The sequence below is a fragment of the Eutrema salsugineum genome, unplaced genomic scaffold (genome assembly GCF_000478725.1).
Source record: "Eutrema salsugineum unplaced genomic scaffold, Eutsalg1_0 scaffold_12, whole genome shotgun sequence".
NCBI lineage: Eukaryota > Viridiplantae > Streptophyta > Magnoliopsida > Brassicales > Brassicaceae > Eutrema > Eutrema salsugineum.
In genome coordinates, this window is record NW_006256895.1 from 779486 (window position 1) to 803379 (window position 23894).

A 23894-nucleotide genomic window follows, 5' to 3' on the forward strand; every position below is an offset into this window, starting at 1 on the left:
CAGTTAGAAATGAAGCGGAAGAACGAGGTATGGATTCTCTTCGCCGGTCACCCCATTAGGTTCTCTTTGCGAGAGTTCAAGATTGTTACTGGTCTAAACTGTGGGAGGTTACCGGTGGATCTGTCCAAGAAGAGGAAGTCTGCTAACTATCCTATGTATGATAGACTACTTGATAAGACAGAAGATGTCACCGTGGAGAGAGTAATTGCTATTCTGAAAGCTAAAAGAAGCCTGAGTAAAGAGAATCGATTGAGGATGGCATGTCTTGTCCTGGTCGATGGAATCCTCGTTCCAACTGTTCATTACCCTCGTGTATGAGTTGTCAAAGAACATGCAGAAATGACTGAGGATCTAGAGACCTTTATGGAATATCCATGGGGCAGGTTATCTTTTGATATGATGATAACCTCGATAAAGGGTTTAGATTTGCGGAAACTTGCAAAAGCAAATGTCGATGTACAAGGGTTGTTCGCTGCTCTTCAATTAGTGGTTTTGGAAGCTGTCCCAGCAATCGGTGATTGCCTGAATCCCGTAGGTGGAGGAGAGGTGGACTCAGACGATGATTTCATCCCACAACAGCGTCATCATCTTCAATTGAAACTAAGTCATGCGCGTTAGGTCGATGAGGCCTGTGAGGTAAAAGCATTCATCTACCACCATTCGATAGTTGCAAAGTTTAATTCCGTATTTCTCCCTAGATGACTTACATCATAGCTAACATTGATAACTATTAGGAGGATGCCTAGATATAGGTAACTGTGTTGCAATGAAAAGAAGGAATAGAATAGTAACTTAGAGCTAGCTTGATTAAAACGTCAACAATGTTATCAATACTTAGATTATAGTGCTAACAGGTGGGACAGAATAAGCGGAGAAATGGTTAACTACAAATGAGATAATTAGGACTTTGAATTGAAATACTATAATATTACAAAAATCTGCCGATAAATACGTTATCATGCGAACTTAGTCATCCAGTATAATAAGTACCAATAGAATGTTATAGCCATATTCACTCCATTTCTTCTTGCTACCTTACAGGATCCAGTTACATGCATTATTCGGCCGGAGGTTGAATTTGATCCAGATGAGGAAGACCTTAGTTGGGCGGACGACCCAGCTGATCCAAAGGTCGACAAGATCTTGAAACTGATAGCTGAAGGTTTCAAGTTCACGAGTGAAATGTTCACTGGTGGTAAAAAACCATCCGAAATCGCTGTCAAAGTCAAAAAAGGAGAGGCGTTGGTGGGAGGTCCGTTGTTGGCAAGAACTTCAAAGGGAAGGAGAAACGTTCGGTGGCATCTACTTCCACAACCGAGGAAGACAGATTGTCACGACTTCTCGATGAAAAATTAGCAGAGCATGACATCATTCAGAGAGAGTTTTTCAGTGCCATACTCAAGGAAAATAACAAAGCTTTGCTTGCAGCCTTGCAGGACTGGTTTCTTGATAATACTGTTGTAGAGGAACGTTATGCTTCCCAGACGGTGTAGCCGGTGAAAATGAAGGCAATAGGGCGAGGCAGAAAGGTCCAGTTAACGGTTCCAACAAAGATGGAGAGACACAAACTGAAAATCCTGCAAATGTAGGCTGTCATTCCCAAGCAGCGGGGCTGAATGGGGTCCATAGGGACAATGTTAATCATGCTAATACTGTGAACGCGGAAACACCGATTCCTCGGAATCCAACTTCACCTTCGGCTGGGCACGACAACTCCACTGCTGATGACGGGAATCCAGACGAGACCAACGCCTTTGGAATCGAGGTATATCAATTTTTATCATATGAATTATGGGTAACTAAATTGACGGTGGAAAGGAGAGATGGTGGGTAGCTGTCATTGAAAATGTTTATTTTGTTTCAGGTAAATGTTCATGAGCACGAGGATGGTGATGCTGCGCACACTGATAACCAGGACGATGATAGAAGTACTGATGATCCATCACAACCGATGGACGTGGCAGGAAACACCACCCGGGTCCACGAAGTGAGCAAGGAGCAGTCAGTGGAAGAGATTGCTGCATATTATTCAGAGGTTCCATTAATTTTTAGTTAACCTTATCAGCGCTAACTTTCTTATCCATGAGACTTTATTATCATGAATATCTAGCTGTCAGGGTCAATGTAATGTAGGTAGCCTAACTTACGGTGATTAGGAAAGATCTTGTGCAGCTGTTATTGAAGTCCAAAAATTTTGTTTCAGGTCAATGTTCACAAGGACGAGGATGGTGATGGTGCAAACACTGATATCCAGGATGGAGATAGAAGTACTGATGATCTTTCACAACCGATGGTCGTGGCAGGAAACACCACCCGGGTACAAGAAGTGAGTAAGGAGCAGTCGGTGGAAGAGATTCCTGCATATTATTCAGAGGTATCATAAATTTTAGATAACTTATTTAGCGCTAACTTAGTTATACATGATACTTTATTATCTTGAAAATATAGTTCTCATGAAAAATGCTATATGTAGGATAATGTTTGCAAAGGGGGAGACAAAACTCAGACACCATGCGTCGATGAGGGTAAAAAGGGGGTACAATCTGTAAGTTACATGTTATATGTTATAACTTTACTTAAATTTTTGGTTACATTTACAGATTTTCCGATTTAACATGTAATAATGTTACCAATTTTTGTTTTGTTCATATAGGAAATCAATGCTGCAAATATTAACAGTAGTGCCATCGACGGGTCCAATGTCCTAACTCCTCCCGAGGGTGTCAGCCATACTGACAATGATACCATTATCTCGGAGTGAACAGAAACCAGCTCAGCCTTAGTTGTTTATCAGGTTAACATTATTGTCTTGTACGTATGAATATGTAGGTCAGCGTTGCTAATGATTTTACAATTTAATATAAGGGGTTGGAGAGACGGAGAATATAATGGAAGCCGAGGCGGACGCTGATGAGACAACAGCTGAGAAGAAGGTGTGATAATGTTTGGAAGAATAAATTTCAAATTAGATAACAAAGGTATCTGTCATTTTTCATATTTTTCATGCTGGTACAGGGACTAAGTCAAGTTGGAGGTTGTTTCAGCGTTTTGGGGGAATCAATACCTGATTACACTAGAAAAAGCAAGCGCCCCCGTGTTGTTTCCTCAAGGATAGACGAGCGTTTCCAATGTGACAAGAGATTGAAGACACTCATAGGTCATGAAACCGAAGCCGGAGTCGCCAAGGCCAGAAAACTGGACGAGAAAGTTCGATTGGCAATTGGGACAGTAAAAAGGTTTGTCCCTGAACTACTTAACTGGACACCAATTTATATGAGTTGGCTAATTCTGGTTCCTCTGACAGATCACTGAACCTGGGAAATCTGATGATGTTGTCAGCGAAAGACTTCATCGATCTATTAGAAAGAAAGAAAAACACCCCTGCCAAGGTATTCAGTGCGTTAGAAAGAAAGAAAAACACCCCTCACATGAGATAAATAAAACGTATTAAGGGTAACTGTTATTGACGGATCTGGGTTATTGTCAGGTGATGGATGGGCTCATACGGTTTTCGCGCCACATGCTGCGAGTCGACATGGAGGATGGTGTAGGGTTGAGAGTTGAACTTCTAGACACAAAATTTGTTTCTCAGTTAACCAAGTTATACCCCAGGTTCATCAAATCCCCTGCTAGAGAAGAATTCCCTTTCACCAAAACGGTGATAGATATGGTTAATGGCGTAGACGACGTCGACCGTGTGCAATTGTATGAGGAGGCTGACATCGTCTACTTACCTTTCAACTTCAACCAGCGGCACTGGGTGACACTAGCTGTAGATCTGAAAGCCAAAAAGATCTTTGTTTTGGACTGCAACATGGCCCTCATCAACGAAACCAGGCTTGTGGACGAGCTGCAGCCCATAGCCACTATGCTCCCTTATTTATTCAAATTGGTGGCTGCTAATATGGATATGAGTCAAGTTGAGATATCACCGTTTTCTATCGAAAGGGTCATTGGTATCCACCAAATCGATTCCCCACATGATTCTGGTATGTATTCTATTTTCCTTCTTCAAACTCATGCAGTCGGCGGAATAGACGGGTGTAGACAGTTCGAAGTTCAACTACTGGAAAGCGAGACAAAGAAAATGATTTCTGCATTGATCAAGCATTATGCTGTCTAGATACCTCCGGATTCTGCAACAAATATTAGCATGTAACTCCATCTCTATCTGACGTGTGTACTCTCCCTCCTATCATTTGGTTCTGTAGAACCTAAACTGATATGCTTCTCGCTCCCCTGTTCGTTCTTTACTTGTTAAAACTAATTATTTGTCACTGTTTATTTGTATTGTCGCCTCTCAAGCATGGTTTTTGGAACTATTTATTTCAACATTCGCATCGCGAGCACGTACAACCACCCATCGGCTAACTAGATGACACGCTGAATTGATATCTCAATGACAAGATGACGTTATTATCTCAGCATTAATAGTTAACCATCACTTTTTAAGCTGATAACATCGGATTTTGACCATTTTTATGGATCACTTTAATATCTTTTACAGGTGTTTTTACTCCATTTTCAAAGGTTTTCAAAGGATTTCTATGTTTCCGTCAGAACTCTCATAGAGAGACGAAGACCTTCTCACCGTCTGATCACCCTCAAAATTGGACAACTTATAGAAAAATCAACCAGCTTTCAAATGCACTTGGTTTGGAGACATTCAAACGGTTGGACCTCAAGATATTCCACTAGCCCCGGAGCCACTCGAAGACGGCCAGCAAGTCACGTGACCACGGCCAACAACTTATTTCCTGCGGTCAGAAGCTTCCCGACCGCGGCCAACCAGCCAATATTTGCGGTCACATCAGTCCCGACCGCGGCCATCAAGCTCCGAACTAAAGCCCATATATCTGAAGCCCAAAGTCACTCTCAGCCTCAATTCCGGTACCCTAGAGACCATGGAGTATTGGAGACTATAAATACATGTCATTTAGGTCGTTTTTAGAGAGAACCATTCATACTTTACAGAAACCCTTTTCCTTTAACCGATTTTATGAGATTTTTGTAAAAGATTGTTCAAGTCCGAGTTCTTTAATAGAGAAGCATCCTTTATCTCTTTTCTTTACTGTTTTTCATTACTTTTATTAAAACCGATGATGATGTCGACCTCAGCCATGTCTGAGTAGATCTCGAGTTGGGCTTAGGGTTCCCGAAAAGGGCTCTCATAATCGATTAAGACATCTAGGTTTATAGATCTGGGATTTCGACCTGTTCTCTGTTTATTCTTGTTCTTATTGCATGTATGCTTGATTGATCACCTAGTATCTGATCTAGATAGTTAGTGTTGCGAAAGTTTTCATTAAGTATCAGCCCTAGAATGAAACAGGCGATTTTTCCGTAGGAGTGGAAACCTACCTGCGGCGAGATCGTGAGTATTGACGAGTCTTGTGCAGCTCTTGCATTCTCTCCCTTCCAGGGCCAGAGTTGAAACCTACTGGTCAGGGTTACGAGAAACAGTTGGTTATGATCACGACAGTGACGTAGTCATACCACCGTACTCTAGCTCTAGAACCCATATATCGTTATTCGTCAATCCCAATCTATCTACCTTAGTGTTAAAACCGATTATGATCTCTTAAAGTTCCCAAAAGCTCGGCGTTTTTAGCCATAGTTTACAATCCCATCGATTTTTATTTGCTTACTTAAACCTGCATTTCAATTCCATTAGTTCGATATTTTACTTGCTTTACTAGTCTTTTATTCAATATTTTACTTGCTTTATTAGCCTTTCATTCGATTTCTTTACTTGCTTTATAGGATAGATTTATTTGCTTTCTCTTGTTTTAGTTTAATTCGTGACAAACAACCAACATTTAAAAACCAATATAGTCTAGACATAAAGTTAAAAACCGTAGAAGAATACTAGGCACACAAATCTCTGTGGATTCGATCCCTAAATACTACAACTGATTAGCTGTGCACTTGCGGCTTCCATTTGTTTTGTTAAGTGTAAAACTTTTTCCCTCACGCAGTTGACACGACATCAAGTTTTTGGCGCCGTTGCCGGGGGATTTGTTTCGCTGCCTTTTGCTATTTTTCTTGTTTTAACTTCTGTTCTAGACACCTGATCTCTAGTTCTTTCTTAAAAGTTTTTCTGAACTATCTTTCCCTTCTTTTGTTTTTCTCTGAATTGCATGAATACCAGGCGTAGACCTGCAGGAGATATTCTAATTCTAGACGAGATAGACAGACACGAAAGAGAACTTCGAAGACTTAGACGAACGCAAGGGATGGCCAACGACGACCAGCCTGGAGATCCTATTAATCGAAATTTAAATATGGACCAAGACGGGTCCGAACATGGAGAAAATAAAGAGAATGATCACAGAGGAGGTGACCATGCTCGACAAGATGGAGAGGAGGATGAGGTTCCTCCAAGAAACCACCAGAATCGCGATAGAGAAGAGCGTGAAGACCCTGATGCACATATCAATGCAGCCGATGGTGACCACCAAGGAATGCAGCCGAATGGACGCATTAACCGCCCTATTCCGCAAGCAAATCAACACCGAAGACAAGCCAGGAACCATCGCATAGCTGATTTTGATGCACCTACTCAAAATTTTCAGAATCGATCTGCAATTCAAGTACCATTTCCGAACCGGAATGAATTTGAATTCAAGCCTCAAACCATCTCATTGGTGAAGAAAAATCAGTTCCATGGAGTTCCTTCTGAGCATCCAATGGACCATATTGAGCTCTTTGAAGAAATTTGCAGCATGATGAGAACAAATCAAGTTCCACCAGACTATTTAAAGTGTAAGTTGTTCCCTTTTTCATTAGCAGATAAAGCTCACCGTTGGTTGAAATCTTTGCCTGCAGGATCGATTACTAATTGGGAAGAATGTAGAACTGCTTTCCTGAACCACTTCTACACTAAGTCAAGGTCGAATCAGTTGAGAACAAAGATCTCAAACTTTCAACAAGGGCCAACTGAATCTTTCTATGAAGCCTGGGAGCGTTTTAAGGAGTATGAACGTGATTGCCCTCACCATGGATTTCATGGATCAAGCCTGCTGAGCACATTTTACCGAGGTTTGCAACCAAAATACAAACTTTCACTTGATACAGCTAGCAATGGAGATTTTGGACAAAAGACGATAGCCCAAAGAAGAGCCCTCATCGAAAATTTGGCTCAAGCCAATAGCAATGATTGTCCCGAATACGATCGATCGATGAAGCAAGCCGGAACAGACAACAAGGAGATAACCGAGTTGAAGAACATGGTGAGCCAGCTTCTGAAGAGCAACAATTGCCCAATCCATGCTTGTGAGACCAACAATGGCGCAAAAGATGAAGGACCTAGTGATATTGATCACATTAATCAATCCTTTCAAGAAGAAGATGTGAACTATGTAGGAGCACTGGTGCCATATCAAAATCGCTCCAACAATGGTAACAACAACAACTTCTGGAATGCAAATTACAACAATCTCTCTTACCGCAATCCAAATGTGGAGAACCCTCAAGATCAGTACTAGCCACCTCAGCAAAAATCCTTCCAAAACAAGTTTCAAGGTGGAAACTTCAGAGGAATAGTACCATATCAACCGCGACAACCATATAACTACCAAGGTACGGGCTTTAACAATCAATTTTTACAACAGCAGGGAGTCACGACGAACCAGCTATCTTCACAAATAGGTAGACTTGAACAGTTCATCCAACAGCTCGTTATGACGAACGAAAAAGCATCTAAAGACGTGAACGTGAAAGTTGACTGCATGTACAATGATCTAAACGGTAAGTTTGAATCTTTATCTTCGCACGTCAAAAAGCTAGACGTGCAAGTCGCCCAAACAGCCGACTCTATGAAGAGGCAAAGTGGAGTTCTTCCAGGAAGAGTTGAAGATAACCCTAAGAAGTTTTGCAACGCCATAACCACATTGCCCGAAGAAGAGGCCGGAACCGATGGAAAGAAATAAGAAACCCCAATCTTTGTACCACTGTACAAAGATATCAATCCCAAGCAGCCACCGTTTAAGGTACCTGAACGATCACCGTTATAAAGGCTTACAAAAGCCGATGATCCGGGACGTTTTGTTTTCCAATGTTTCATTTCAGGAATCAAGTTTACAGACTGCCTGTGCGATTCCGGAGCCAATGTCAATATCATGTCTAAGACATTTGCTGAAAAATTGGGCATAAAAACCTTAAGGACATCGACGGTTAAGGTTATTTTTTGGAGATTCATCTCAAAAAGATACCGAAGGGGCGATTCATGATCAACAAGTTCTAGTGGGAGACAAGATTGTTCCAGCAGATTTTCAAGTCCTGGAGATGGATAAAGACAAGGAGAGGCCACTCATTTTCGGGAGACCATTCCTAGCTACAGTAGGAGCAGTAATCGATCACGCAAACCGGCATGCTGTTTTCCTCAATGTGGATCGAAAAAGGTATTATCTGACTATCTTAGACGATTTTCCAAGCAAAGGAAACAGGCCAAAAGAGAAAGAAAAGGAGAAGCCGAAAGCATTTGCAAAGATCAGAATCATCATTCCACCAGATGCAACAAAAAAATGTGAGGACCAAATCCAGGAGCTAATCGAAAACACAAAAAGGGTTTTAAACAATATTAAAGTCCGAAAGAAGAGTAAAGGTAAGAAGACAGCTCCTCAAGGAGAAGAAGTAAAACCTCCAGCGACCGGAAGTGATAAAGGCACATCAAGTGGAGTGCCATTCAAATCAGCCTGATTCCTCATGCTTACGTCGAGCTAAACGACTTAAAACAAAAGCGCTTAATGGGAGGCAACCCATTTAGGTACTCTTTCTTTTAGTTTTCTTTTCTTTTTTACAATTTATGCTTTCTTTTTCTTTTAAGTTTCAGGTATTTTATAAAACAAAAACACAAAAAATCAGAAAATTAGAAAAACCAAGAAGAAAAAGGTAGGTTTTTAGCTGCTCGGCCCGGCAAAGACGAGAAGATTGGACAAAGGCCGCAGGAGGAAGAGCCGCGGTCGCGACTGACCGACCCGCAGCCAAGGAAGCATCGACCGCGGCACCGTGAATGTGACCGCGGCCGACCACTCGATCACCACGGTCGCGCGTCTCCTGACCGCGGCCATTGGTCGTTGAGGCAGAGACTCGGATTTCCGCCGTTTTGCAAAAGATTCCCGGTGTTGCCTGGTGAATCCCGGTGATTCCCGGTGTTTCCCGAAATATTCCCGGTAAAACTCGTAAAGATCCTCCGTAAGTTTTAAACTTTCCTAACGTGCAAACAAGAAAGGTAAGTTCCCGTAAACTTAAAAATTTCCAGAAATTTTCCGTTTTTGCCACAAAAACGCTTTTTAAAGAAAATAAACAAACCTTTTGGATCAAAACTCCTTCTTCTCTTCTCTTCCAAAAGACTTGGAGATTTAGGAGATAAAACACATTTTTCAATTCTTAAGCTTTTTAAGAGATTTTTGGCTCAGGCCTCACTCTTTTTCAAAGCTGATTTCAATTCTGCCATCAAATCTCTCTTTTCAGCAAGGTATGAACCTCAAACTCGCCATTTTTACTTGATTTTAGAACTTAGGGTTTTCTTTAAAAACTCAAATCTTGGTCTATTGATGGTGGAAATAGCTTAAGAACAGTAGATTATCCTTTTAGGTTATCTAAAAATCGATTTTAAACACCTAGCTTAAGAGGAATTGAGATTTTTGAAATTTGGATTCTACATGCTTCATAAAAATCAAATTTGGAACAGCAAAATTGATGAATTTGATTAAGTCTTGTGTGATTATTGATTAGTATTGGGTAATCTTTAGAATTCTCATGGAAATTACTCATAAAAACCAAATTTTAGAAGTTTTCTATGTTGAGAACATCAAAAATCCGAATATGGTCATGAACTACTTGATTTCTCTGATTTAATGTCAATTCTGCTTACTCATTGTTTTAATTAATCTCTTTATGCTAGTATTAGTATAACAGATCTTAATGTGTTAAAATCAGCATCCATATTCACTCTTTTTCCAAGAATCATTTCGTTTTGCAGAAGAATGGAACAAACCAGATCCCGAAGAAGCCGTCGCACTGGTGACAGCTCTCAGGACATTCCCGATGATGCTACTCTAGGAAAGTACATGCTGAACCAAGCCAGACCAAGAAGGAGAAACTATGTGATGAGATTTCTCCAGCACTCAAAAGAAACACGAGCAGCTCCTGAGCCACCACAGATTCGATACATTGGGAGGGAGACAAACCCGAGAGTGGACTATGCAAGACATTTCAAGAAGCTGAACATCAAACCCACGCCTTGCATTGATTATCATACACTCGAGATGCTTGGAATCAGAGAGGATGTGATCTGGTACATCGATGCACTTAAGCTGAGACCCTACATGGAGCTGAACCTTCTGACTTATCCTGAGCTAGTCCGTGAGTTCTTAGCGACTATCACACTCCACCACACGAAGAGGAGGAACCCCAAAGCATCAGATGGCATCTTGTCATTCTCTATCCGCGGACAGCCTTACTCTCTCACCATTTATGAGGTTTGTGAAGCTCTTAAGCTTCCATACACTGATGGCATTTACCTTGAAGATGAACCTGATCTTAACCTGTGGAGAGAGATGGGTCATGGAGTCTATGATAGTGGGAGATCCAAGTCAGCCCTTCTTACTCATCTAGCAGTGAGAGTTGTGCACAAACTCTTAGCACACACAATCTTCTCTAGAGCCAACATGGGAGGTGTTTTGAAGACTGAGCTCATTACACTTCAGATTCCATTTATGGACGATCCACGACTTGCCTGCTTTGCCTGAATCATAGCGCAAAATATAGTAAAGGTGAAGCATGATTTACATGGTTGCGAGGACGCTACTCCAGCTTACGGGAGTGCTATTACAGCGATACTACAGGCTGTAGGATTCGATTTCTCATCTGATGATCCACTTCCCGATGTCTGGTATGATCTACTTTATCTCTCTCACGATCACACTATCTCTCGTACCGCTTTCGATCCAAACAAGTTTGGTTACAAGTATTGCACTGACACTGAGCAGCACCAGTTCGTCGACGACACATCAGAGGATGAGTGATTGATCAGCACTTCACTATCATCACGGTTCTATCATCATTTTCTTTTCTTTTCTTTTATCTTATTTTATTTCGCTTTTATTCACCATTTTCTCACCAACTTTTTCACACTGGGGACAGTGTGATTTAAGTCTAGGGGAGGATGTCTATCCGTACTAATCATTTTCTTGCTTTTGCTTTTAAATTTCAAGTACTTTTTAAATTTTAATATGTAACCTATTCGACATTAAGTATTTTTCAGGAATTTTTGACGCAAAACTCTGATGATTTAGACCTGCACGCTTCTACACTATGCATGATAGCTCATTTGTGGTTAGCACTAGACTAGGCGGTAGCTAGAGTACTTGCACTACGAACTCCCACCAGAGGACTTCTATTCATGGAGATTCTTTCTGACAGGATATACTAGCTCATTTTATTTGGACTTAATATTGTTATCTAATTTTCTCATCATTGATTTTAGGCAGGCATCGACATACACATCTAGGACGTCTTTTACCCTCACTTTTACTACTCTTTGTCATCCTAGATGACCAGTTTATCTTTATCTGGTACCATACCCTAAACCCGAAACCCTTGTTTTCAATCCTCATGCATTCTCTCTTTAGTTTATATCAGCAGATATGTGCAAAAACGTCGGAGAGAAGAGGAGCGACGCAGTTTTCAGTCACTCACAAAGGAGACTGAATGGAATTGGGAAGGAAGAGTATCAGAAACATCATGAAGCTTTACAAGACAGATACTGACTGGTAATTTCGTGCTCTCTAAAACTCTATATCTAATGGTGTTCCCTTTCTCTTAAAAAAAAAAAAAAAAAAAACGTGAAAAGAGAAAGGGAGACAAAAAGCCTAATGAGTGTTAGATTGTCGAAGTTTGTGGAGCAATAAGCAACCACTATTCGTTTAAGGAGCTATGGTTTTGAAAGATTTACAAAAATCTAAGTCTGGGGGAGTTAGGAGAGAACCTGAGGAAGAAGACCAGGAATCTATGGCAAGAAGAAGTGACTGAAAACTGTGGATACCAACAACTTCACTCTCTCTTGCGGTTTTGCATAATATCATGTATCCTCCAGATCTTCAGGTAACCCGTAAACACTTTAAGCCTTACCCCTAGAATAATCCTTTTTGACACCTAGCCTAGATTGCCTTGCCTAGATTTTCTTTGATGAGAACCACCGAGATTTTTAATGAATGTTAAGAGCTATCTGACCGGAAGTTAGACCTTAGTGCATAGATTTCCGCATGACGGATTAACGGACTAGTTATGCCTGTATTGCTAGTGAGAATTTTCTAGGCTATTCCCGATTGATGTATACTGATTGATATTGGTCTAGAAGTTTGGTCTCTGAGATTTTGTTTAGTTCCTGCGTTTTCAAACCTCTCGCCGAGATTTGGCCTTTGTTTTGTTTGAGGACAAACAAAAGACTAAGTTTGGGGGAGTTGATAACACCGGATTTTCACCATTTTTATGGATCACTTTAATATCTTTTACAGGTGTTTTTACTCCATTTTCAAAGATTTTCAAAGGATTTCTATGTTTCCGGACTTTAAAAGATTTTTCAGGTAATTTGGGATAAAGAGGCACAAAATGGAACAAAAAAACTCTTTTGGATAAATGCACACCGTCAGAACTCTCATAGAGAGACGAAGACCTTATCACCGACTGATCACCCTCAAAATTGGACAACTTATAGAAGAATCAACCAGCTTTCAAATGCATTTGGTTTGGAGACATTCCAACGGTTGGATCTCAAGATATTCCATTAGCCCCGGAGCCACTTGAAGACGGCCAGCAAGTCACGCGACCGCGGCCAACAACCTATTTCCCACGGTAAGAAGCTTCCTGACCGCGCCCAACCAGCCAATCCCCTCGGTCACATCACTCCTGACCGCGGCCATCAAGCTCCGAACTAAAGCCCATATATCTGAAGCCCAAAGTAACTCTCAGCCTCAATTCCGGAACCCTAGAGACCATGGAGTATTGGAGACTATAAATACATGTCATTTAGGTCGTTTTTAGAGAGAACCATTCATACTTTACAGAAACCCTTTTCCTTTAGCCGTTTTTATGAGATTTTTGTAGAAGATTGTTCAAGTCCGAGTTCTTCAATAGAGAAGCATCCTTTATCTCTTTTCTTTACTGTTTTTCATTACTTTTATTAAAACCGATGATGATGTCGACCTCAGCCATGTCTGAGTAGATCCCGAGTTGGGCTTAGGTGATACGATCCAAGGGAATCTACTCTGAAGAACAAGGCTACAGGTGGCGATATATTGACCAAGATGGAACGATGAGGCGATAAGGTGGTGGTGGTGGCGCGGTGATGACTCGATGGATTTGCGATGGTGGTCTAGTGAGCGAGACAATGAGTGGCGATGGTAGTGAGTGGCTCGGATTGATGATGCGAGATGGTGGCGTGAAGAGATCGGATCCGAAACGATCTGGTAGTGATGGATTCGCGAGAGTATGGTCGATGGATAAGGGATGATGGCGAGAATAGAGGATGGGGAATCGATTAGATGATAGGTTGAAGATTTTCTTGTAAGAAACACTTGTAAGAAAATCGAATTCAATGAACTTTTGAGTCAAGGAATCAAGGAAAACGATGCTGTTCTCTTTTTACGTTAAAATTCCAAGCTGCCTAATGACTTAGGCGATTTCTCTATTATATAGACTTAGAGAAATCGCAGCCCTAAAGAAACAAAACTACATGAAGTTTAAATAAAAACAACAGGAAGTTTGATTTAAAATAAAAACAGCGAGGCGTCCCTAAAATCCTAAGTGGTGCGCCAAAATACTAAGTGCACAAGTCATTGTGACTTTGCACATTATTACCCATTAGTAACAACTTCTAAGTAACTCGACGTAGCAATGATTTCTGCCTCGTTAAAAACTTTGGAGAAGAACCTCCTTGCCTTCCAAAATCTTCACCAAGGAAAAGAGTACAGAATCATCACCTAAGTTACCTAGTCATTATTACTGGATTCCTCATTCTTCAAGATAGAGATGTTGAAGATGTGAGCTCCAGCCTCCTGGTGATCGCTGTCCTCTGTGGCAATGAGTGCGTGAGCCTCCTTAGCCATCTCTCTAGCTCTGGAACGAGTGATCCTGCCAGCTACCTCTGGTTCCTCCTCCTCTGAGCTGGTCACGATCATATCATCCTCTCCCTCTTGAAAAGGATTTGTCCTCAAATCTGAATCTGCAACATAAGGAAGCAAGTCAGAAACATTGAAAGCATCAGAAACGTCATACTTACCTTGAAGATCAATCTGATAGGCGTTGTTGTTGATTCTTTTGATGACTGCGAATGGTCCATCCACTCTGGGCATTAGCTTGTTCTTTCGTTCAGCTGGAAATCGCTCCTTCCTCAGATGGATCCACACCAGATCGCCTTCTTCAAAAATCAGCTCCTTTCGTCCTTTGTTGGCATGCTTCTCATACTGCTTTGTCTTTTTCTCGATATTCTCCTTAGCCTTAGCATGTATTCTTCGGACCTGTTCAGCTTTCTCCTTGCCATTCAAGCTGCATTTTCCACTTAAAGGCAAAGGGATCAAGTCTAGAGGTGATTGTGGATTAAACCCATATACAATTTCAAAAGGAGAAAAGAGAGTAGCAGAATGCTTAGCGTGATTGTAAGCAAACTCGACATGAGGCAGGCACTCTTCCCACGTCTTGAGGTTACTTTTCACCAAAGTCCTTAGAAGTGTAGACAACGTTCTATTCACCACCTCGGTCTGTCCATCGGTCTGAGGATGACACGTAGTTGAGAATGAGAGCTTTGTTCCCAGCTTAGCCCAAAGCGTTCGCCAAAAGTGTCCTAAGAACTTCGTGTCTCGATCTGAAACGATAACCTGTGGCATTCCATGCAGTCGTACTACTTCCCTGAAAAAAAAGTTAGCTACATTCACAGCATCATCTGTCTTGTGGCTAGCGATGAAGTGAGCCATCTTGCTAAACCTGTCAACAACTACAAAAATAGAATCTCTACCATTTCTGGTGCGAGGTAAGCCAACTACAAAATCCATAGAGATATTAGTCCAAGGTTGAGAAGGAATAGGCAAAGGAGTATACAAACCGTGAGGCTGAACTTTACTCTTAGCCATCTTACATACGACACATCTAGAGCAGATTTTCTCAACGTCCTTCTTCATGTTCGGCCAGTAGAAGTGCTCTTGTAGCCCAAGAAGTGTCTTTGTGACACCGAAATGTCCAGCTAATCCACCTCCATGAGCTTCTCGTACCAGTAACTCTCGAATGGATCCTCGTGGTATGCACAATCGGTTACTGAAGAACAAGTATCCATCCTGTCTATAAAATTTCTCACAGGCAAACTTATGACATTTGGCATAGCTCTCAGAAAAGTCAGTGTCAGATTCATAAAGATCTATAATATGCTCAAATCCAATCAACTTTGATGTTAAAGTCGAAATAAGAGTGTACCTCCGGGATAATGCGTCTGCGACCACATTATCTTTACCGTTTTTGTACTTAACAATGTAGGGGAATGTCTCAATGAACTCCATCCATCGCCCATGTCTTTTGTTAAGTTTCTGCTGACCCTTGAGGTGCTTTAGAGACTCGTGATCAGTATGAATGACGAATTCCTTAGGCCATAAGTAATGCTGCCACGTCTGGAGAGCTCGAACCAATGCGTATAACTCCTTGTCATACGTGGGATAATTCAGCGTTGATCCTCCTAACTTTTCGCTGAAGTAAGCGACGGGCTTCTTATCCTGCATAAGAACTGCTCCAATACCTACACCAGAAGCATCGCATTCAATCTCAAAAGTCTTAGTAAAATCAGGAAGTACTAGTAAGGGCGAATTGATAAGCTTCTCTTTAAGGGCTGTAAAAGCCTGTTCTTGCGCCTCTCCCCACTTGAACCCCACGTCTTTCTTGATTACTTCGGTTAAAGGCGCGGCTATGGTGCTGAAATCACGAACAAAACGCCTGTAGAATCCTGCTAAGCCATGGAAACTTCGGACTTCTCCAATGTTCTTGGGGGTTGGCCACTCCTTGATAGCTTTTATCTTCTCTTCATCTACTTTAACTCCTCCTGCACTTACTACAAAGCCTAAGAAAACAATTTCGTTAGTGCAGAAGCAAAGAGAGATTGAGAGCGAGAACATCAAGAACCGATCTGATGTGATCTAGATGTTCTTCCAAACCTTTACTGTAGATGAGGATATCGTCGAAATAAACCACTACGAACACGCCAATGAATGGTCTCAGGGCATGGTTCATTAATCTCATGAAGGTGCTGGGAGCATTGGTGAGACCAAATGGCATAACTAGCCACTCGTAGAGTCCTTGCTTTGTCTTGAACGCCGTCTTCCATTCGTCCCCTTCCTTCATTCTGATCTGATGATACCCACTCTTCAAGTCTATCTTAGAGAAGATTGTCGATCCACAGAGCTCATCCAGCATATCATCTAGTCTTGGAATCGGATGCCTATACATCACAGTGATGTTGTTGATAGCTCGGCAGTCTACACACATCCTCCAGGAACCATCTTTCTTTGGCACCAACAGAACTGGAACCGCGCATGGACTCAAGCTTTCTCGGATATGTCCCTTGCTCATCAGCTCTTCCACTTGCTTCTGCAGCTCCTTAGTCTCTACAGGATTGGTTCGGTATGCTGGCCTGTTAGGTAAGGCTGATCCTGGTACCAAGTCAATCTGATGCTCTATCCCGCGAATTGGAGGTAGCCCTGGTGGAATTTCTACTGGAAAAACGTCCTTGTATTCCTGCAAAATCTCAAACATAGCACTAGGAAGCTCCTGTGAAGGGTTAGTACTAACAAGGGATTCCTTGTACACAAACATCAAAGTAGTCATTTCAGGATCAAAGAGTTTAGAAAATTCATTGTGGTTTATGTAGAGGCTGTTGGCGACTTTCTCCTTTTCCTTGAGCTTCATTTGAACTTGATCTTGATAAATCTCGGTAGGCGTGAGAGGTAGGAGGGTAATTTTGCGACCTTTGAACTCGAATGAGTGCTTGTTGGTGTAACCGTCGTGTATCACCCTACGATCTGATTGCCACGGTCTGCCTAGCAACACATGACTCGAACCCATGGGAATGACGTCACATAGAATCTCATCTTCATACTTCCCAATGGATAGAGAAACCCTCACTTGCTGAGATACGGTCAAGGCTCCACTATCATTCAACCACTGAAGCTTATACGGCCTTGGATGAGGAATAGTCTTGAGCTGGAGCTTCTTAACCATCTCTTCGCTTGCAGCATTAGTACAACTTCCTCCATCTATGATCAGGCTACAAACTTTTCCTTGAATGAAGCATCTCGTATGGAACAGGTTCTCTCGCTGACAAGTCTCTTCAGGTTGACTCTGAACACTCAAAGTCCTTCTGGCAACCAGCATCTCGCCCACGGCAGCAGCTTCTTCCTCTTCCTCTGTTTCATATTCGGCCTCGGAATCCTCTTGAGGAACTATCTCTCCTCCCTCTTGTAACAAGAATACCTTCTTGTTTGGACAATCTCGAGAGTAATGTCCCATTCCTTGACATTTGAAACACCTCACATTGCTGATAGAAGTACCACCTCGAGGCTTGAACTCAGATTTAGCTTCTTCTTTAACTCCAGTAGAGGGCGGTTTGATGTCTCTGGAGTAAGCTGGTTTGCTGATCTCCTTAGGCTTAGGCACACTAGGCGTGAATGTGGACTTGAAATTTCGCCTCTTGACTTGAGATTCCACCAATTCAGCCTTATGCACCATCTCTTGTATATCTGCGAAATCCTGAAGTTCCACCTTGTCTTGAATTTCTCGGTTAAGTCCTCCAAGAAATCTCGACATTACCATCTCTTCGCCTTCTCGTAAATCTGCACGAATGAGCAAAGTTTCCAATTCTTGATAATAATCTCGAACAGACTTCGTACCTTGGACAAGGCGCCTAAGTTTGTTGAGTATCTCGCGCTGATGATGGGCTGGAACGAACCGCTTCCTCATCTGTATAACAAGCTGATCCCAAGTAGTAATCGGAAGTTCCCTCAGGCGATTTCTGGTGACTCCCAACTGCTCCCACCATAGAAGCGCGTACCCATGAAATTCTGAGACTGCAATCTTCACCTTGTTGAGCTCATAAGTTCCTTGGACCAGAAAATTAGACTCCATCTTCCTTTCCCAATCTAGATAAGCTTCGGGATCATTGGTTCCATGGAAAGGAGGATACTGGATTTTGATATGACGCAGCTGCTGACGTAGAGGATCATAATCTCGAGCATGTCCTCGGCCTCGATCTCGTCTCACAGTTTCTCTGCTATGATCAGAGGCTTCGTCCTCCTCATAGTATTCTGGATCTGATTCCAGGGTAACTCTATGTCCAGCAATATATTCCTCTCGGCGGTGCTGACGATCTACCCTTGGGCCATCTCGTTCTGCACCAGTAGGATTCCTCCTCGGATTAAACGTAGTCTCTCTGCCCCCAATTTGGCTTCGGTTGGACTTAGCTTTAGTCCTGGCTTCGGAAGGTGTTGGGTGGCGTGGAAGTTTCCGGGAGGATCCTATGTGCCCTTTACCCTTTGCTAGTCGCATTGCTTCCGAAGGAGTTGGGGTTTGAGACGACTCTTCTCCACTTGCACTGAGATCTTTGAGCAGATCACTCATCTTGGTCTCGAACTTGTCGTTGAGTTGTTCGATTTGTTGGGTGAGCTGAGTTGTTATGGCTTGATTCGATTCTTTGATTTGTTGAGACATTGCTCGGTTCAGAGCTTCCATTGTCTCAGCCGAAAGCTCCATGGTACCTAAAAAATAAAAAAATAAAAACTCGCAGTAACTTGTTCGAGAAGAAATCACGAAAACAGCAAAACTAAACTCATCATAAAAAAAAATTAACCGATCTCCACGAAATCTAAAAACAAACTCAAAGAAACTAATGAAATTTAACGAAAATTTTTTTTTTTTTTTTTTAAACCTAACTAACGAAAATACAAGACTCTCTTATCAAATCTAAACGAAACAGCCGAAAAATACAAAGATTTTAGGCCTAAACGCAAACGACAACTCGAAGACTCCTAACGAATGCGAAACACGAAGACTATCAAAACCCTAGACACGATACGAAACAATGAAACTAAAAACTAACAAAATTTCGGACACCACACGACACAATGGATAAGCAGCAAAGACCAGATCGATGCAACCTAACGACGATATAGAAGTGATGCAGCGAAACAAACTAAAACGAACACGATTAACAAATATCAAAACAAAACGAGTGATACGATTCGATAACTCTTAACAAACCTAACGAAAACGATAACGAAACAAACCCTAGACACGAAACAATAAGAATCGACCTAATCAAGAATTCAAACGATGAAAGCAGGGATCGACACCAGCTAATCTAGGTTTAGAATCGAAAATTTCAAAGTACAGAGATTAGGGTTAGAGTTCGCTCAGCCTTTGGTTCAGAGTTGGCTCTGATACCACGTGATACGATCCGAGGAGATCAACTCTGAAGATAAGGCAACAGGCGAATTGAGATCGTGACTTGGAGGGACAGATGCGATGATATTGGCGTGATGAAGCGATGGTGGCGCGATGAGAGATCGATGGAGGGAGATGGTGGTGTGATGCGGCGGATCGATGGTTTGAGATGGTGGTGGATGGATTCGTCGATGGATCGTGAGAGGGATGTGATGGTGATAGCAGAATCTCTTGTAAACAGATTAGTTTTAAGAGATTCGAATTTCAGAGTTTTTTTTTTTTAGTTCTCAGAAATCGAAAAGAGAGAAGAACACGTTAAAAGTTTGATCAAAATTCTTCACTGAATATGACATAGGCGATTTTCTCTTTTTTATAGACTAAGAGAGAAAATCGCAGCCCTAATAACAAAACAACATGGAGTTTGAAATAAAACAACAAGAAGTTTAATTTGAAAATAAAACAGCGAGGCGTCCCTTCTAAACCTAAGTGGTGCGCCTAAACAACTAGTGCATAAGTCATTGTGACTTAGCACGTTATTACCCATTAGTAACAACTTCTAAGTAACTCGACGTAGCAATGATTTCTGCCTCGTTAAAAACCTTGGAGAAGAACCTCCTTGCCTTCCAAAATCCTCACCAAGGAAAAGAGTACAGAATCATCACCTAAGTTACCTAGTCATTGTTACTGGGTTCTTCATTCTTCAAGATAGAGATGTTGAAGATGTGAGCTCCAGCCTCCTGGTGTTCGCTGTCCTCCGTGGCAATGAGTGCGTGAGCCTCCTTAGCCATCTCTCTAGCTCTGGAACGAGTGATCCTGCCAGCTACCTCTGGTTCCTCCTCCTCTGAGCTGGTCACGATCATATCACTATGATCGGAGGAGACATCTACCACATGATCATACACCAACCATATATTTGATCTGAGAAGACATAGTTTACCATATGATCATAATGATCGTGAAGGCATAGTCTATCATAATGATCGGTTCGGAGAGGGTATCGTCTATCATCCCGACCACAGTACATAAACATAAACAGATTGAACATAAATCAAATCTCACTTTTTCGGTATAGGAACAGATCATGCTAATAACGTGTTATAAATTATTACTTATAAATATATGTATATGTATGAGATGACATATATATATATATATATATATATTGTATGAGAGATAAGAGAGAATGACAAGAAGGGAGAGAAGAGCGTACAGAAAGAGAGAACAACTTCTCTTATTCATTTCGTAAGAGTTCTCTTTACAACAAGAGGATGATCATATTTATAGAGAAAGTAAGTACATAAAATAATAATTGCCAACATGATAAGTCGGTAAGAGGAGGTGGTAAATTTATGTGGATAATTATTTATTTAACACTTTTATTTTATTTTTTGGGTTTTTTTAGTGTTGCTGCTTGATCTGGTTTCCACTTTCAAGTACTGTGCTGCGATATCTTCTCTCAGCTCTTAACTGTCGAAACTTGCCATTCAGTGAGATCGTGAGAGAGAGAAATAATGGCGGTGGCAGCCAGCCTAGGTTCCACTACAGGAAAATTAGGTTTTAGTAGCGGGTGAAAACTGAGCGTTTAGTTAAGTGTTCTATCATCGCCCGCGATAATAGGTCAAGCACTTTAGATAGCAGATTTTGGTGTTGTTATTAAAACATTCAATGTGATAGCGATTTTTTGTTTGCAATAAAAGTATTATTAATAACGTTGTTCAAATGTTATTAATACATATTTCACTGCGTTATTATGCTGTAATATTTTATTATATTATAACGTATTATTTGTGTTACAATTTCTTTTTGAGATGAATATTTAAATTTTATTATTCTATATTGTTTATATAAAGAAAGGCAGTCCTCCCGAGGCATGGACCGTCGAGACAGCTATTGTCATATTTTATGTTTGACATATTGAAGACAATAGCATAATGCTCTGCTATCTTCGTATATAGTAGCGTTTTTGTTATTTGTTATGCTATTTAATGATAGCGGTTTTTCTATTATGAATTACATATATGATAACGTTTTTTTGTATTATCAGTTATGTAATTAATAGCATTTTTTTGTATTACCATTACCTATATAATAGCGTTAAGCACATGTCATCGAATGGAATTTTTTTTTTTTCAAATGTTGAAATCGGAAATATTTTTTTGTTTTTACCATTTTTTGGTTATTTTGAATGGTATTTTTCTGTAAATATCAAATTATAAATAAATTTAATTTAAACAGAGAAGCCTAATTAATTTATTAAAATGAAAATCCAAAAGTTAAAGATTACAAAAGACCTACAAATTTGAAATCACTTTTTTCTGCTTCTTCTCCTTATAGCTATCTCGACGAGCCATGCCTCGGGAGGACTGTCCTTCTTCTTGTTTGGGGTGTCTTTGCATAGCGGATTTACGTTCTTCCTTTATGATTCTTTTGATAGCTAGTCGGTACTCTGGTGCAATGTCTTCTTCGAGTTCCTCAAGGCGGACTAAGCTGGTTCCTAAACCTCTCCTGAACTGTTCTCTTGTGATTTCCTCGACATCACTTCCTCTTTCATCATCTGCATCTTGTCGTGGATTTTGGCGGATCTGTGGTATGATTCCTTTTGCCGGGAGTCCGCAGACTATTACTTTCCTTGCTTCCATTTCTGAATCTGATTGTAAGCAACACAGGAATTAACAATAACAGTATCAAACAAAATGAAAGAGGGAAACATTTACAGTATCAAACACAATGAAAGCGTATCTAACACTAGTAACTACTAGCAGAACAAATAAGTGAACTAAATTTCGCTAAAAAAAACAACTTCATTAAGTAGACAAGAAACAACCAAACACAATGAAAATGCTTCAACTTTACACAATAAAAGAAAACGATATCATATACAAATGCCAATTAAAGATACAAAAAGCCGATGTGTATACTTGCTTAAAATGATGTTGTAATATATCAAAGATATCAAAGATACAAAAGTTGATTTCAAAATACGAAACAAATTTAGGGTTTGACCCGCAATTTATTTAAACCAAAAGACTGAGTGAGAGAAACCAAAACGACTGAGAGAATAAGGACAAACGGTGAAGAAAGCCCTACACTATAGCAATCATAGGGTTTATACAAAACCATATGGTCGAGGTAAGAAGAAGAAACGGCAATTAAACAATATAACTATGCGAATCGGTCACAAATGTATCGGCATCTATAACATTGAGAGAAGATGGAATGAGAGAGATGTAAAGAATAACGTACCCGATTAACTCTGAGATTTTCGAGTGAGATGAATATACGGCGACGAAGAAGAAGACATTGTATTTAGGGGTTCTGGTTTTAATATCATCGATCCTACGGTGGAGAAATAGAGTACTATTATATCATCGTACGGTTGAGATTGATTATAAATCAAGATTATTGATCCAACGGTTATTATCCCAGCGTTAGAGTATTGATCGTACGGTGGAGCTGGTGCCACATAATGGATCCTAGTACTCATTAACTATTGGTCCTTTTTGTTCAAAATAAGAATTTTACATTTCCAAATTATAAAAAAGGTATTTATATTTTTTAAAAAAAATTACAATTATGTAAATATTATAGATTTAGTAATTCCAATAATGGAGAACTTTATTTTTAAATTTCATGACAAAAGAAAATTATAAATCGAGTTCAACATATATTTAATTTCTAATCAACCCTACCCCTAAGCCCTAAACCTCTAATCCCTAAACCCTAAAGGCTAAATCTTCAAAATGTGAAATAAAATACTATTTTAAATTTATTACTACATATATTGATATATTGTATGAAAAGCATTGTGTAACTTTATAGTTCTAAAGTTCGAGTGAGAAATTATAATGCTTCATATTAAAAAACTAAACATTAAACTCTAAACCCTTACCCCTAAAGACTTAATCTTTGAAATGTGAAATACAATACTAATTTTAATTTTGTACATAAAATGATATATTTTATGAAAAGTATTCTAAATTAATTTTATTTACCGATTTGATACAAATTATAATGATTTAAATAGAACCTGAAATATTAACTCTAAACCCTAAACATTAACCCTAAACCCTAAATGTGAATTAAAAACGAAATTTTTCTTTATGAATATATATAAGTCTTAATTTCAAAAAATTTTGAATATGTATTTTATATTTAAGTAATAAATTTAAAGCTTATTCTAATGTTAACTTTAATTAAATTATTCTGTATATGTTTTCAGTCATTAAAAATTTGAATTCATTAATATCAAACCATAGTACAATATTTGAAGATAAGTGTTTTTACCATTTAAAGCTTATAAATCCAAAGTACAAGCAGATTAGAATTTATAGCATAAAATTCAAACATGTCACAGCATTTTTATTTTGTCGTTAGGCCAAGCTACGGTTGTTCCCACTGCAATGGTGATGAATTCAACT

General features: G+C 40.2%; 1 protein-coding gene and 1 non-coding gene across 2 annotated transcripts; one reads left to right on the forward strand and one right to left on the reverse strand.

The window, feature by feature from the left end:
* Positions 1–339: 339 nt before the first annotated feature.
* On the forward strand, positions 340–2761 carry LOC112089273. The gene is made up of 7 exons (XM_024160344.1): positions 340–531; positions 1042–1252; positions 1485–1765; positions 1865–2035; positions 2204–2374; positions 2474–2545; positions 2654–2761. The coding sequence occupies exons 1-7, from the start codon at positions 340–342 to the stop codon at positions 2759–2761; spliced, it is 1206 nt and encodes a 401-aa protein (XP_024016112.1).
* A 4139-nt stretch (positions 2762–6900) lies between these two features.
* On the reverse strand, positions 6901–7006 carry LOC112089515. The gene has a single exon (XR_002901153.1). It is a non-coding gene; the product is annotated as a small nucleolar RNA R71 (small nucleolar RNA).
* Between the last annotated feature and the right edge of the window lie 16888 nt (positions 7007–23894).

Excerpts from the sequence above, each read along its gene's own strand:
- LOC112089273 (XM_024160344.1), top strand. The coding sequence starts at position 340 with ATGACTGAGGATCTAGAGACCTTTATGGAATATCCATGGGGCAGGTTA. Across the intron at positions 532-1,041 it reads TCGGTGATTGCCTGAATCCC|GATCCAGTTACATGCATTAT; the intron begins GTAGGTGGAGGA and ends GCTACCTTACAG. Across the intron at positions 2,036-2,203 it reads TTGCTGCATATTATTCAGAG|GTCAATGTTCACAAGGACGA; the intron begins GTTCCATTAATT and ends ATTTTGTTTCAG.